This window comes from Rhinoraja longicauda, chromosome 5, assembly GCF_053455715.1.
Source record: "Rhinoraja longicauda isolate Sanriku21f chromosome 5, sRhiLon1.1, whole genome shotgun sequence".
Classification (NCBI taxonomy): domain Eukaryota; kingdom Metazoa; phylum Chordata; class Chondrichthyes; order Rajiformes; family Arhynchobatidae; genus Rhinoraja; species Rhinoraja longicauda.
Window position 1 is genome coordinate 1,228,906 of NC_135957.1, and position 13,473 is coordinate 1,242,378.

A 13,473-nucleotide genomic window follows, 5' to 3' on the forward strand; every position below is an offset into this window, starting at 1 on the left:
TACACAAATTTACACAGGGAACCAACAAACAGTACAGGACATATATAAGAATGTACAAGCTTGTGCTGATCCCACCCCACTGGCTGTTGTCTTTAGGATTGGAGTTTAGAGATACTAAAACGGAAACAGGCCTTTCGGCGCACCGTGTCCTCCCGACCGTCGATCACCCCGTTCACACTAGTTCCACGTTAATCCCACTTTCTCATCCACTCCCTACACACCAGTGGGAAGTTCTGGAGGGCCGGTTAATGCACAGACCCATACAGGGCCCTAGTGAGACCGCACCTGGAGTACTGTGTGCAGTTGTACAGGGCCCTAGTGAGTCCGCACCTGGAGTACTGTGTGCAGTTGTACAGGGCCCTAGTGAGACCGCACCTGGAGTACTGTGTGCAGTTGTACAGGGCCCTAGTGAGACCGCACCTGGAGTACTGTGTGCAGTTGTACAGGGCCCTAGTGAGTCCGCACCTGGAGTACTGTGTACAGTTGTACAGGGCCCTAGTGAGACCGCACCTGGAGTACTGTGTACAGTTGTACAGGGCCCTAGTGAGTCCGCACCTGGAGTACTGTGTGCAGTTGTACAGGGCCCTAGTGAGACCGCACCTGGAGTACTGTGTGCAGTTGTACAGGGCCCTAGTGAGACCGCACCTGGAGTACTGTGTGCAGTTGTACAGGGCCCTAGTGAGACCGCACCTGGAGTACTGTGTGCAGTTGTACAGGGCCCTAGTGAGACCGCACCTGGAGTACTGTGTGCAGTTGTACAGGGCCCTAGTGAGACCGCACCTGGAGTACTGTGTGCAGTTGTACAGGGCCCTAGTGAGACCGCACCTGGAGTACTGTGTGCAGTTGTACAGGGCCCTAGTGAGACCGCACCTGGGGTACTGTGTGCAGTTGTACAGGGCCCTAGTGAGACCGCACCTGGAGTACTGTGTGCAGTTGTACAGGGCCCCAGTGAGACCGCACCTGGAGTACTGTGTGCAGTTGTACAGGGCCCTAGTGAGACCGCACCTGGAGTACTGTGTGCAGTTTTGGTCTCCAAATTTGAGGAAGGATATTCTTGCTATTGAGGGCGTGCAGCGTAGGTTTACTAGGTTAATTCCCGGAATGGCGGGACTGTCATATGTTGAAAGACTGGAGCGACTAGGCTTGTATACACTGGAATTTAGAAGGATGAGAGGAGATCTTATCGAATCGTATAAGATTATTAAGGGGTTGGACACGTTAGAGGCAGGAAACAAGTTCCCAATGTTGGGGGAGTCCAGAACAAGGGGCCACAGTTTAAGAATAAGGGGTAGGCCATTTAGAACTGAGATGAGTAAAAACCTTTTCAGTCAGAGAGTTGTGAATCTGTGGAATTCTCTACCTCAGAAGGCAGTGGAGGCCAATTCTCTGAATGCATTCAAGAGAGAGCTAGATAGAAGCTCTTAAGGATAGCGGAGTCAGGGGGTATGGTGAGAAGGCAGGAACGGGGTACTGATTGAGAATGATCAGCCATGATCACAGAGAATGGCGGTGCTGGCTCGAAGGGCCGAATGGCCTCCTCCTGCACCTATTGTCTATTGTCTTTGGGACGTGGGAGGAAGCGGGATACAAAAGCCCCCACACGAACCCAAAGCACCGGGCGAACCCGCAGATTCCACACGGTCAGGGTCAGGTCTATGCGGAGCTGTGAGGCAGCAGCACTACCAGCTGTGCCGACATAGAGCTGCTTCGTGGTTTGTTGAAGACTTCCTGGACAGACTTCTGAGGTGGTTGGCTGTGAAATCAGGCCCCGCGAGCTATTGATGGGATTGTTCTAAGTTCCCGCACTAAATCGGTGGGTTAACATAGAAACATAGAAAATAGGTGCAGGAGGTGGCCATTTGGCCCTTCGAGCCAACACCGCCATTCATTGGAACATAGAAAATAGGTGCAGGAGGAGGCCATTCGGCCCTTCGAGCTAGCACCGCCATTCATTGTGATCATGGCTGATCATCCACAATCAGTAACCCGTGCCTGCCTTCTCCCCATATCTCTTGATTCCACTAGCCCCTAGAGCTCTATCTATCTAACTCTCTTTTAAATTCATCCAGTGAATTGGCCTCCACTGCCCTCTGTGGCAGAGAATTCCACAAATTCACAACTCTCTGTGAAGAAAAAAGTTTTTTCTCACCTCAGTTTTAAATGGCCTCCCCTTTATTCTGAGACTGTGTGGCCCCTGGTTCTGGACTCCCCCAACATTGTGAACATGTTTCCTGCATCTAGCTTGTCCGGTCCTCTTATAGTCCTTGAATGGCTATCTTCCTTAGACCACCTTCCACAGGTTACTACCCCTCAGCGCCAGAGACCCCGGTTCCATCCTGACCTTAGGGGAGGGGTTTCACATTCCCCCCGTGACCATGTGGGTTTCCTCCGGGTGCTCCGGTTTCCCTCCCACATCCCAAAGACGTGCGGGTTTGTAGGTGAGGTGCAGGAAGGAACAGCAGATGCTCGTTTAAACTGACGGCAGGAACAAAGAGCTGGAGTAACTCAGCGGGACAGGCAGCGTCTCTGGAGGGAAGGAACGGGCGACGTTTCGGGTCGAGACCCTTCTTCAGGTTAATTGGGCTTTGGTGAAAATCGTAACTAGTGCGCGCAGGTTAGTGCGGGCCTTGTAGATTAATGGGCACTCTGTAAAAGTGTGTAGGGAGAGGATGGAATAGATAACATAGAACTAGTGTGGACGGCTGTTTGCTGGCTCGAAGGGTCTATCTCTTCGAGCTGGCCTAGAGCGACTAGGCTTGTATAAAGACTGGAGCGACTAGGCTTGTATAAAGACTGGAGCGACTAGGCTTGTATAAAGGACTGGAGCGACTAGGCTTGTATAAAGACTGGAGCGACTAGGCTTGTATAAAGGACTGGAGCGACTAGGCTTGTATAAAGACTGGAGCGACTAGGCTTGTATAAAGGACTGGAGCGACTAGGCTTGTATAAAGACTGGAGCGACTAGGCTTGTATAAGGACTGGAGCGACTAGGCTTGTATAAAGACTGGAGCGACTAGGCTTGTATACACTGGAATTTAGAAGGATGAGAGGGGATCTTATCGAAAAGTATAAGATTATTAAGGGGTTGGACACGTTAGAGGCAGGAAACATGTTCCCAATGTTGGGGGAGTCCAGAACCAGGGGCCACAATTTAAGAATAAGGGGTAGGCCATTTAGAACGGAGATGAGGAAACACTTTTTCAGTCAGAGAGTTGTGAATCTGTGGAATTCTCTGCCTCAGAAGGCAGTGGGGGCCAATTCTCTGAATGCATTCAAGAGAGAGCTAGATAGAGCTCTTAAGGATAGCGGACTCAGGGGGTACGGGGAGAAGGCAGGAACGGGGTACTGATTGAGAATGATTAGATTTTTTTTAGATTTAGATTTAGAGACACAGCGCGGAAACAGGCCCTTCGGCCCACCGGGTCCGCGCCGCCCAGCGATCCCCGCACACTAGCACTATCCTACACACACTAGTGACAATTTTTACATTTACCCAGTCAATTAACCTACATACCTGCATGTCTTTGGAGTGTGTGAGGAAACCGAAGATCTCGGAGAAAACCCACGCAGGTCACAGGGAGAACGTACAAACTCCGTACAAGTCAAGTCAAGTCAATTTATTTGTATAGCACATTTAAAAACAACCCACGTTGACCAAAGTGCTGCACATCTGACTAGGAAAAAAAACAAACATACAGTGGCAGGCAGCCAAACACAACGGCGCGGCCATCTTGAACAAAATGTTAATTCAATCACCCACAGTCCAACAACAAAAGCATTAAATAAGCATCAAAATTACACCCCCAAAAACAGTCCAACAATAAAAGCACTAAACAGGCACCCAAATTACCCAACCCCAAAAACCCCCAAAAACACAGTCCAACAATAAAAGCGCTAAACAGGCATTCAAATTACACAACCCCAGAAAACCCCCAAAAACGCACTCAAACCACCCGACCCCAAAAACACACAAAAAAAAAAAAAAAATCTGTAATTGTGCTTTTCCAATTCCTTCCGATCCATCTTCGGATCTTTCGGGAGCAGCCTCTGGTGAAGTCGTCCAACAGTTGGTAATTCTATATCTAAATGAGGCTGCACTGAGCGACGATTCCAACAGAAAGCGTGACCACCCGTTGACATATTCCTTCCTCCCGAAACATTCCCCGTGTGTTGTTTTTTTACACAAAATTCCAATTACGAGGAAATCGCGCACGCCGAACCTGCCAGGGAAAATTTTTACCATCTGTCCCCTGACTGAAAGCAGGAGGGGGGAAATTCATTTCATTAATACGTTTGAATTCGCTGGGCAGCCAGCCAAAGTCTCCAGACAACAGCCCCAGGCCTGATTTCGCACCTGGGTACTTTTCCAAGGAGATTGTTCCCCGGATTTTTCCCGGGTCCCCGGGCGCTGTGAGGCAACTCCGTTAAGGCATGGACGTTTCAGTTCAGCTCAGTTCAGTTTAGTTTATTGTCACGTGTACAGAGGTACAGTGAAAAGCTTTTGTTGCGTGCTAACCAGTCAGCAGAAAGACAATACATGATTACAATCGATCCATTTACAGTGTGTAGATACATGATAAGGGAATGACGTTCAGTGCAAGGTAAAGCCAGCAAACTCCGATCAAGGATAGTCCGAGGGTCACCAAAGAGGTAGATAGTAGTTCAGCACTGCTCTCTGGTTGTGGTGGGATGGTTCAGTTGCCTGATAACAGCCGGGAAGAAACTGCCCCTGAATCTGGAGGTGTGCGTTTTCACACTTCTGTACCTCTGTCTCTCCTGATGGGAGAGGGGAGAAGAGGGAGTGGCCAGGGTGTGACTGGTCCTTGATTATGCTGCTGGCCTTGCCGAGGCAGCGTGAGGTGTAGATGGAGTCAGTGGAAGGGAGGTTGGTTTGTGTGACGGTCTGGGCTGCTGGCCTTGCCGAGGCAGCGTGAGGTGTAGATGGAGTCAATGGAAGGGAGGTTGGTTTGTGTGATGGTCTGGGCTGCGTCCACAATTCCCTGCGATTTCTTGCGGTCTTGGATGGAGCTGTTCCCAAACCAAGCTGTGATGCATCCCGATAAAATGTTCTCTATGGTGCATCTGTAGAGAAGTTGGTGAGAGTTGTTAGGGACATGCCGAACGTCCTAAGCCTTCTAAGGAAGGAGAGATGGTAGGGTGGGGGTGGGAGTGTTGTAGAGCAGGAGTACATTGTTCCTAGAAAATGACATTGCAGGTAAATTGAGTGGTAAAGAAGGCTTTTAATAGATTGACAGAATCTAAGGTAGACACAAAATGCTGGAGTAACTCAGCAGGTCAGGCAGCATCTCTGGAGAGAAGGAATGGGTGACGTTTCGGGTCGAGACCCTTCTTCAGACTGATGTCAGGGGAGTGGGCGGGACAAAGATTGGATATAGTAGGAGACAGGAAAATAGAGGGAGAACTGGGAAGGGGGAGGAGATAGAGAGGGACAGAGGAACTATCTGAAGTTAGAGAAGTCAATATTCATATCGCTGGGGTGTAAGCTGCCCAAGCGAAATATGAGGTGCTGTTCCTCCAATTTGCGCTGGGCCTCACTCTGGCACTGGAGGAGGCCCAGGACAGAAAGGACAGACTGGGAGTGGGAGGGGGAGTTGACGTGCTGAGCCACCGGGAGATCAGGTTGGTTAAGGCGGACTGCCAATCTGCGATCGCCAAGCCTGCGTTTGGTCTCGCCGATGTAGAGAAGTTGACATCTGGAACAGCGGATACAATAGATGAGGTTGGAGGAGGTGCTGGTGAACCTCTGCCTCTCCTGGAAAGACTGTTTGGGTCCTTGGATGGAATCGAGGGGGGAGGTAAAGGGACAGGTGTTGCATCTCGTGCGGTTGCAGGGGAAAGTGCCCGGGGAGGGGGTGGTTTGGGTAGGAAGGGACGAGTGGACCAGGGAGTTACGGGGGGAACGCCAAATCTGATGGAAGTAGGTCAAATTATGAGAGGCATAGATAGGGTAGACAATAGACAATAGACAATAGGTGCAGGAGGAGGCCATTCGGACCTTCGAGCCAGCACCGCCATTCAATGTGATCATGGCTGATCATTCTCAATCAGTACCCCGTTCCTGCCTTCTCCCCATACCCCCTGACTCCGCTATCCTTAAGAGCTCTATCTAGCTCTCTCTTGAATGCATTCAGAGAATTGGCCTCCACTGCCTTCTGAGGCAGAGAATTCCACAGATTCACAACTCTCTGACTGAAAAAAGTTTTTCCTCATCTCCGTTCTAAATGGCCTACCCCTTATTCTTAAACTGTGCCCCCTTGTTCTGGACTCCCCCAACATTGGAAACATATTTCCTGCCTCTAACGTGTCCAACCCCTTAATAATGTTATATTAGAAGTCAATGTTTAATACCGCTGGGGTGATTGACATTCAGAACCTTTTCCCAGGGCAGAAGTGTCAAAGACATTCAGAGGGTGGTGAGTGTATGGAACGAGCTGCCGTAGGAGGTAGTTGAGGCAGATTGTGGTAGGTGGTGGTTTGGGAGTGCAAAAGGTGTTCACCAGGTTATTGAGGACGGAAGTTGGGATGTTATGCCAATTGTATGGTAGGCTTGTATACACTGGAATTTAGAAGGGTCTCGACCCGAAACGTCATCCATTCCTTCTCTCCCGAGATGCTGCCTGACCTGCTGAGTTACTCCAGCATTTTGTGAATAACTGGAATTTAGAAGGATGAGAGGAGATCTTATCGAAACATATAAGATTATTAAGGGGTTGGACACGTTAGAGGCAGGAAACATGTTCCCAATGTTGGGGGAGTCCAGAACCAGGGGACCCTTATTTAAGAATAAGGGGTAGGCCATTTAGAACTGAGATGAGGAAAAACTTTTTCAGTCAGAGAGTTGTGAATCTGTGGAATTCTCTGCCTCAGAGGGCAGTGGAGGCCAATTCTCTGAATGCATTCAAGAGAGAGCTAGATAGAGCTCTTAAGGATAGCGGAGTCAGGGTGTATGGGGAGAAGGCAGGAACGGGGTACTGATTGAGAATGATCAGCCATGACCAGATTGAATGGCGGTGCGGGCTCGAAGGGCCAAATGGCCTCCTCCTGCACCTATTGTCTATTGTCTGTTGTTATGCCACAGTTGTACAAGACGTTGGTGAGGCTACATTTGGAGTATAGCCGTTGAATTGTGGTCACCGTGCTTTAGAGAAAAAATGTCATTCGGCTGAAAATGGAGCAGAGGAGATTTACGAGGATGTTGCCTAGACTCGAGGGCCTGAGCTACAGGGAGAAGTCATGGAGGGTAGGGACTCTATTCCTCGGAGCGCAGGATGCTGAGTGATGATTTTTTTTAGATTTAGAGATACAGCGCGGAAACAGGCCCTTCGGCCCACCGGGTCCGCGCCGCCCAGCGATCCCCGCACACTAACACTATCCTACACACACTAGGGACAATTTTTACATTTGCCCAGCCAATTAACCTACACACCTGCACGTCTTTGGAGTGTGGGAGGAAACCGAGGATCTCGGAGAAAACCCACGCAGGTCACGGGGAGAACGTACAAACTCCGTACAGACGGCGCCCGTAGTCGGGATCGAACCTGAGTCTCCGGCGCTGCATTCGCTGTAAGGCGGCAACTCTACCGCTGCGCCACCGTGACCGCCCCCAATCTTACAGAGGTCTATAAAAGCAAGAGGGGACTAGGGAGGGTGAAAACGGGACCCTGTACTTCAGACCGAAAGTAGGGTCTCAACCGGATACGTCACCTATCATTTTACTCCAGAGATGATGCCTGACTTGGTGAGTTACTCCAGCACTTTGTTGTTAGGTTCATAGGTTCTAGGGGCAGAATTAGGCCATTCATCCCATCTGGTCTACTCCGCCATTCAATCACGGCTGATCTATCTCTCCCTCCCAACCCCATTCTCCCGCCTTCTCCCCATAACCCCTGACACCCGCACTGATCAAGAATCTAGTAGGAAAACAACTGCCGATGCTGGTTTAAATCGAAGGTAGACACAAAATGCTGGAGTAACTCAGCGGGTCAGGCAGCATCTCAGGACAGAAGGAATGGTTGACGTTTCGTGTCGAGACCCTTCTTCAGACTGAGAGTCAGGGGAGAGGGAGACACAGAGATAAGGAAGTGTAAGGTGTGAAAATGAGACATCAAAAGGGATGTGTCTGAAGAAGGGTCTCGACCCGAAACGTCACCCATTCCTTCTCTCCTGAGATGCTGCCTGACCCGCTGAGTTACTCCAGCATTTTGTGTCCACTGATCAAGAATCTATATTGTATTAAATCACCTTATTGGATCACCTTAAAAACATTCAGCTGATCCAAAATAATAGCAGCTGGGAAGAAACTGTCCCTGAATCTGGAGGTATAAACCAGAACAGTGGAAGGCCTGGATAGAGTGGATGTGGAGAGGATGTTTCCACTAGTGGGAGAGTCTCGGACTAGAGGTCACAGCCTCAGAATTAAAGGACGTTCTTTAAGGAAGGAGATGAGGAGGAATTTCTTTAGTCAGGGGGTGGTGAATCTGTGGAATTCTTTGCCACAGAAGGCTGTGGAGGCCAGGTCAGTGGATATTTTTAAGGCGGAGATTGACAGATTCTTGATCGGTACGGGTGTCAGAGGTTGTTGATTAGTTGTCAGGGGGTATGGGGAGAAGGCAGGAACGGGGTACTGATTGAGAATGATCAGCCATGATCACATTGAATGGCGGTCCGCTCGGTCCGCGTTAACCAACCTGATCTCCCGGTGGCCGAGCACTTCAACTCCCCCTCCCACTCCCAGTCTGACCTTTCTGTCATGGGCCTCCTCCAGTGCCATAGTGAGGCCCACCGGAAATTGGAGGAACAGCACCTCATATTTCGCCTGGGCAGCTTGCAGCCCAGTGGTATGAACATTGACTTCTCCAACTTTAGATAGTTCCTCTGTCCCTCTCTTCCCCTCCTCCTTCCCTGATCTCCCTCTATCTTCCTGTCTCCACCTATATCCTTCCTTTGTCCCGCCCCCCTGACATCAGTCTGAAGAAGGGTCTCGACCCGAAACGTCACCCATTCCTTCTCTCCTGAGATGCTGCCTGACCTGCTGAGTTACTCCAGCATTTTGTGAATAAATACCTTCGATTTGTACCAGCATCTGCAGTTATTTTCTTATACATTGAATGGCGGTGCTGGCTCGAAGGGCCGAATGGCCTCCTCCTGCACCTATTGTCTATTGTCTAATGTTATGGGGAGAAGGCAGGAGAATGGGGTTGGGAGGGAGAGACAGATAAGCCATGATTGAATGGCGGAGTAGACTTGGAGGGCCGAATGGCCTAATTCTGCTCCTATCACTTATGAGCTTGAGCAGTTCTTCGTTCATCCATTCCAAATGAATACATCCCTTCTCGGTCGATCGGTCGGTCGGTCGGTCGGTGAACCAACTTCCCGCTGGCCGGAATGCCGAAAGGATTGAGTAATGCAGCTTGTACCTCATTCCCGCAGGATTCCTGAGAAGAGCTCACTCCCAGGGTCTCTGCATTCCTGAAGAGTGTGGGAACAGCCTGCTCCTTTAACACCAGGCATTCTGTTCAGTCTGCGTCCTTGTGCTGGAATTTCTGGGAATCCAGGATTACTACGTCCCTGTTGGGACCTTAAACTGCCCCGCGTGCGCATTTTTTATTCCATTTGGGCGTCCCGTTTCAGTTCAGTTTATTGTCACGTGCATACAGCCAGCCGGAAGACGATACATGATTATAATGCGCGGTGGCGCAGCGGTAGAGTTGCTGCCTTACAGCGCCGGAGACCCGGGTTCCATCTCGACTACGGGCGCCGTCTGTACGGAGTTTGTACGTTCTCCACGTGACCTGCGTGGTTTTTTCTCCGAGATCCTCGGTTTCCTCCCACACTCCAAAGACGTGCAGATTTGTAGGTGGATTGGCTCGGTAAATGTTAAAAAGAATTGTCCCTAGTGGGTGTAGATTAGTGTTAGTGTGCGGGGATCGCTGGTCGGCGCGGACCCGGTGGGCCGAAAGGGCCTGTTTCCGCGCTGTATCTCTAAACTAAACTAAACTAGACTAATTGAGCCAAACGCAGGCTCGGCGATCGCTTCGCTCAACACCTGCGCTCAGTCGGCGTTAACCAATCTGATCTCCCGGTGGCTGAGCACTTCAACTCCCCCTCCCACTCCCAGTCTGACCTTTCTGTCATGGGCCTCCTCCAGTGCCATAGTGAGGCCCAACGCAAATTGGAGGAACAGCACCTCATATTTCGCCTGGGCAGCTTGCAGCCCAGCGGTATGAACATTGACTTCTCCAACTTTAGATAGTTCCTCTGTCCCTCTCTTCCCCTCCTCCTTCCCAGATCTCCCTCTATCTTCCTGTCTCCACCTATATCCTTCCTTTGTCCCGCCCCCCCTGACATCAGTCTGAAGAAGGGTCTCGACCCGAAACGTCACCCATTCCTTCTCTCCTGAGATGCTGCCTGACCTGCTGAGTTACTCCAGCATTTTGTGAAATAAATACCTTCGAGCCATTTACAGTGTACAGATTCATTTAGTTGAGTTTATTGTCATGTGTACCGAGGTACAGTGACAAGCTTTTGTTGCGTGCTAACCAGTCAGCAGAAAGACAATACATAATTACAATCGATCCGTTTACAGTGATAAGGGAATAACGTTTAGTGCAAGGTAAAGCCAGCAAAGTCCGATCAAGGATAGTCCGAGGGTCACCAAAGAGGTAGATAGTAGTTCAGCACTGCTCTCTGGTTGTGGTGGGATGGTTCAGTTGCCCGATAACAGCTGGGAAGCACTTTATTTCAAGGTTCCCTTCTCCTCCCAAGTTCAGACATTCCGACCCGGATCAAAAACGACGTGGGTCGTGTTTTTGTTTCATAAAACTGGAATTCCAAGGGTAACCTTTTCCCCGCTCCCTCCCTGTCCTTTAACCTTCCCTTCGCCTCCCTGGTGGGTAGCGGCAAGAAATTTAAAAAAGCCTTCTTGACAAGGGGTTGACTATGATCGGCTGGGAGAAAATACCAGAGACCCGGCCTCTTCTAGAACCATAGAGTCACACAGCGTGGAAGCAAGCCCTTCGGCCCAACTCGCCCACACCGGCCAACAATGTCCCAGCTACACTGGGCGGCACGGTGGCGCAACGGTAGAGTTGCTGCTTTACAGCGAATGCAGCGCCGGAGTCTCAGGTTCGATCCTGACTACGGGTACTGTACTGTAAGGAGTTTGTACGTTCTCCCCGTGACCTGCGTGGGTTTTCTCCGAGATCTTCGGTTTCCTCCCACACTCCAAAGACGTACAGGTTTGTAGGTTAATTGACTGGGTAAATGTAAAAATTGTCCCTAGTGTGTGTAGGATATTGTTAATGTGCAGGATCGCTGGGCGGCGCGGACTTGGTGGGCCGAAAAGGCCTGTTTCCGCGCTGTATCTGAAATATAAAAATATGAAAAAAAATACACTAGTCCCACTGCCTGCGTTTGGTCCATATCACTCCAAACCTGTCCTATCCATGTACCTGTCCAAATGGAGGTAGTCCCTGCCTCAACTACCTCCACCGGCAGCTCGTTCCATACACCCAACACCCTTTGGGTATAAAAGTTGCACCTCGGGTCCCGATTAAACTATTTTAGTTTAGTTTTGAGATACAGCGCGGGAAACAGGCCCTTCGGCCCACCGGGTCCACGCCGACCAGCGATCCCCGCACACTAACACTATCCTACACACACTAGGGACAATTTACACATACACCAAGCCAGTTAACCTACAAACCTGCACGTCTTTGGAGAGTGGAGGAAAGCGAAAATCTCGGAGAAAACCCACGCAGGTCACGGGGGAGAACGTACAAACTCCGTACAGACGGCGCCCGTAGTCGGGATGGAACCCGGGGTCTCCGGCGCTGTAAGGCAGCAACTCTACCGCTGCGCCGCCGTGCCGGCCCAACTGCGGCATTAAAATTAAAATGACCTATTAATTCCACATACAAACCCCCCTGAACCCCTGGATTAGACCCCAGTCTGTAATCAGCCCCAGGTAGCCATTATTTTAGATTGGTTTAAGTCCTGCCTGAACACACTGTGTGTAGCTTTTGTTGCGTGCTAACCAGTCAGCGGAAAGACAATACACGATTACAATCGATCCATTTACAGTGTGTACATACATGATAAGGGAATGACATTTAGTGCAAGGTAAACGTTTCCTGTGTGTGCGGGAAATAAAACTGCAGATGCCGGTTTAAATCGAAGGTAGACACACAAAATGCTGGAGTAACTCAGCGGGCCAGGCAGCATCTCTGGAGAGAAGGAATGGGTGACGTTCTTCAGACTGTATGTGCCCTCTGTTCTCCGCCTGTGTTTGACAGTGGAGGCCAATTCTCTGAATGCATTCAAGAGAGAGCTAGGTAGAGCTCTTAAGGATAGCGGAGTCAGGGGGTATGGGGAGAAGGCAGGAACGGGGGTACTGGTTGAGAATGATCAGCCATGATCACGGTGAATGGCGGTGTTGGTTCGAAGGGCCGAATGGCCTCCTCCTGCACCTATTGTCTATTGTCTGTTGTCTGTTGTCTATTGTCTATTGACCCTCTCCCTGTGTCTGTCTCCCCCTAGCTGAAGGAGCAGCGCGAGAAGGAGAGGAGGCTGAAGAAGTCTCGGGCGGGCAGCGTGTCGGAGGAGGTGGGCGAGTTCGATGACCTGGTGTCGGCGCTGCGCTCCGGGGAAGTCTTCGACAAGGACCTGTCCAAGCTGAAACGCAGCCGCAAACGCTCGGGCAGCCAGCTGCCGGAGAGCAGCAGGGAGAGGGCCGTCAGCAAGCTGAACTACTGAGCTGCATTACCGCACACACCCGCACGCACGCACACACACGCACACTCACACGCGCACGCACGCACACACACACACCACACACCACGCACGCACACACCACACACGCACACACACACCACACACACGCACGCACACACACACACACCACACACCACGCACGCACCACACACACACACACATACACACACACACATGCACGCATGCTCACATACCACATACACACACATGCCACGCACGCACGCACGCACCACACACACACACACACACACACACACACAAATTACAGACAGCGCTCCGCTGTGCCTCTCCCCCCCCCCCCCCCCCCCCTCTACCCGCTGGAGAGGGCAGGGCAGGGGCAGCAGAACCCCAAGTGACCCCCTCCACCTCACGCTTGCCCCCCCCCCCCCCCCCCGGGTGGGGGGAGTGCAGACTCTGGCAGCGACCGAGGGAATTGTGTGGGGTCAGTTCCGTGACTATCAGTGATATTGTCTTTCACACATTTTGCTCGCCACGGTATTGATTATTGTGGGTGCTTAGTCTGGGAGCCCCTCCCTCTGACACCCTAATCCCACCCTCCCTCCCCCATCTCCTCTCCACTCTCCCCCTCTCCTCCCTCCCCCTCCCCGTCTCCCTCTCTCGTCTCTCTCTCTCCCTACCCTCTCCCCCCCTCCACCTCTCCCTCCCCTCTCCCTCTCTCCT

At 51.1% G+C, this 13,473-nt stretch overlaps 1 protein-coding gene across 1 annotated transcript in view; it reads left to right on the forward strand.

Moving 5' to 3' along the window:
- daam2 (dishevelled associated activator of morphogenesis 2) overlaps positions 1-13,044 on the forward strand; it is a 257,528-nt gene extending 244,484 nt beyond the window's left edge. Inside the window, 1 exon segment of the mRNA XM_078399971.1 lies at positions 12,559-13,044. Within this exon segment, the coding sequence (XP_078256097.1) occupies positions 12,559-12,774 (216 nt within the window). The 3' untranslated portion in view covers positions 12,775-13,044.
- The last annotated feature ends 429 nt before the right edge of the window (positions 13,045-13,473 follow it).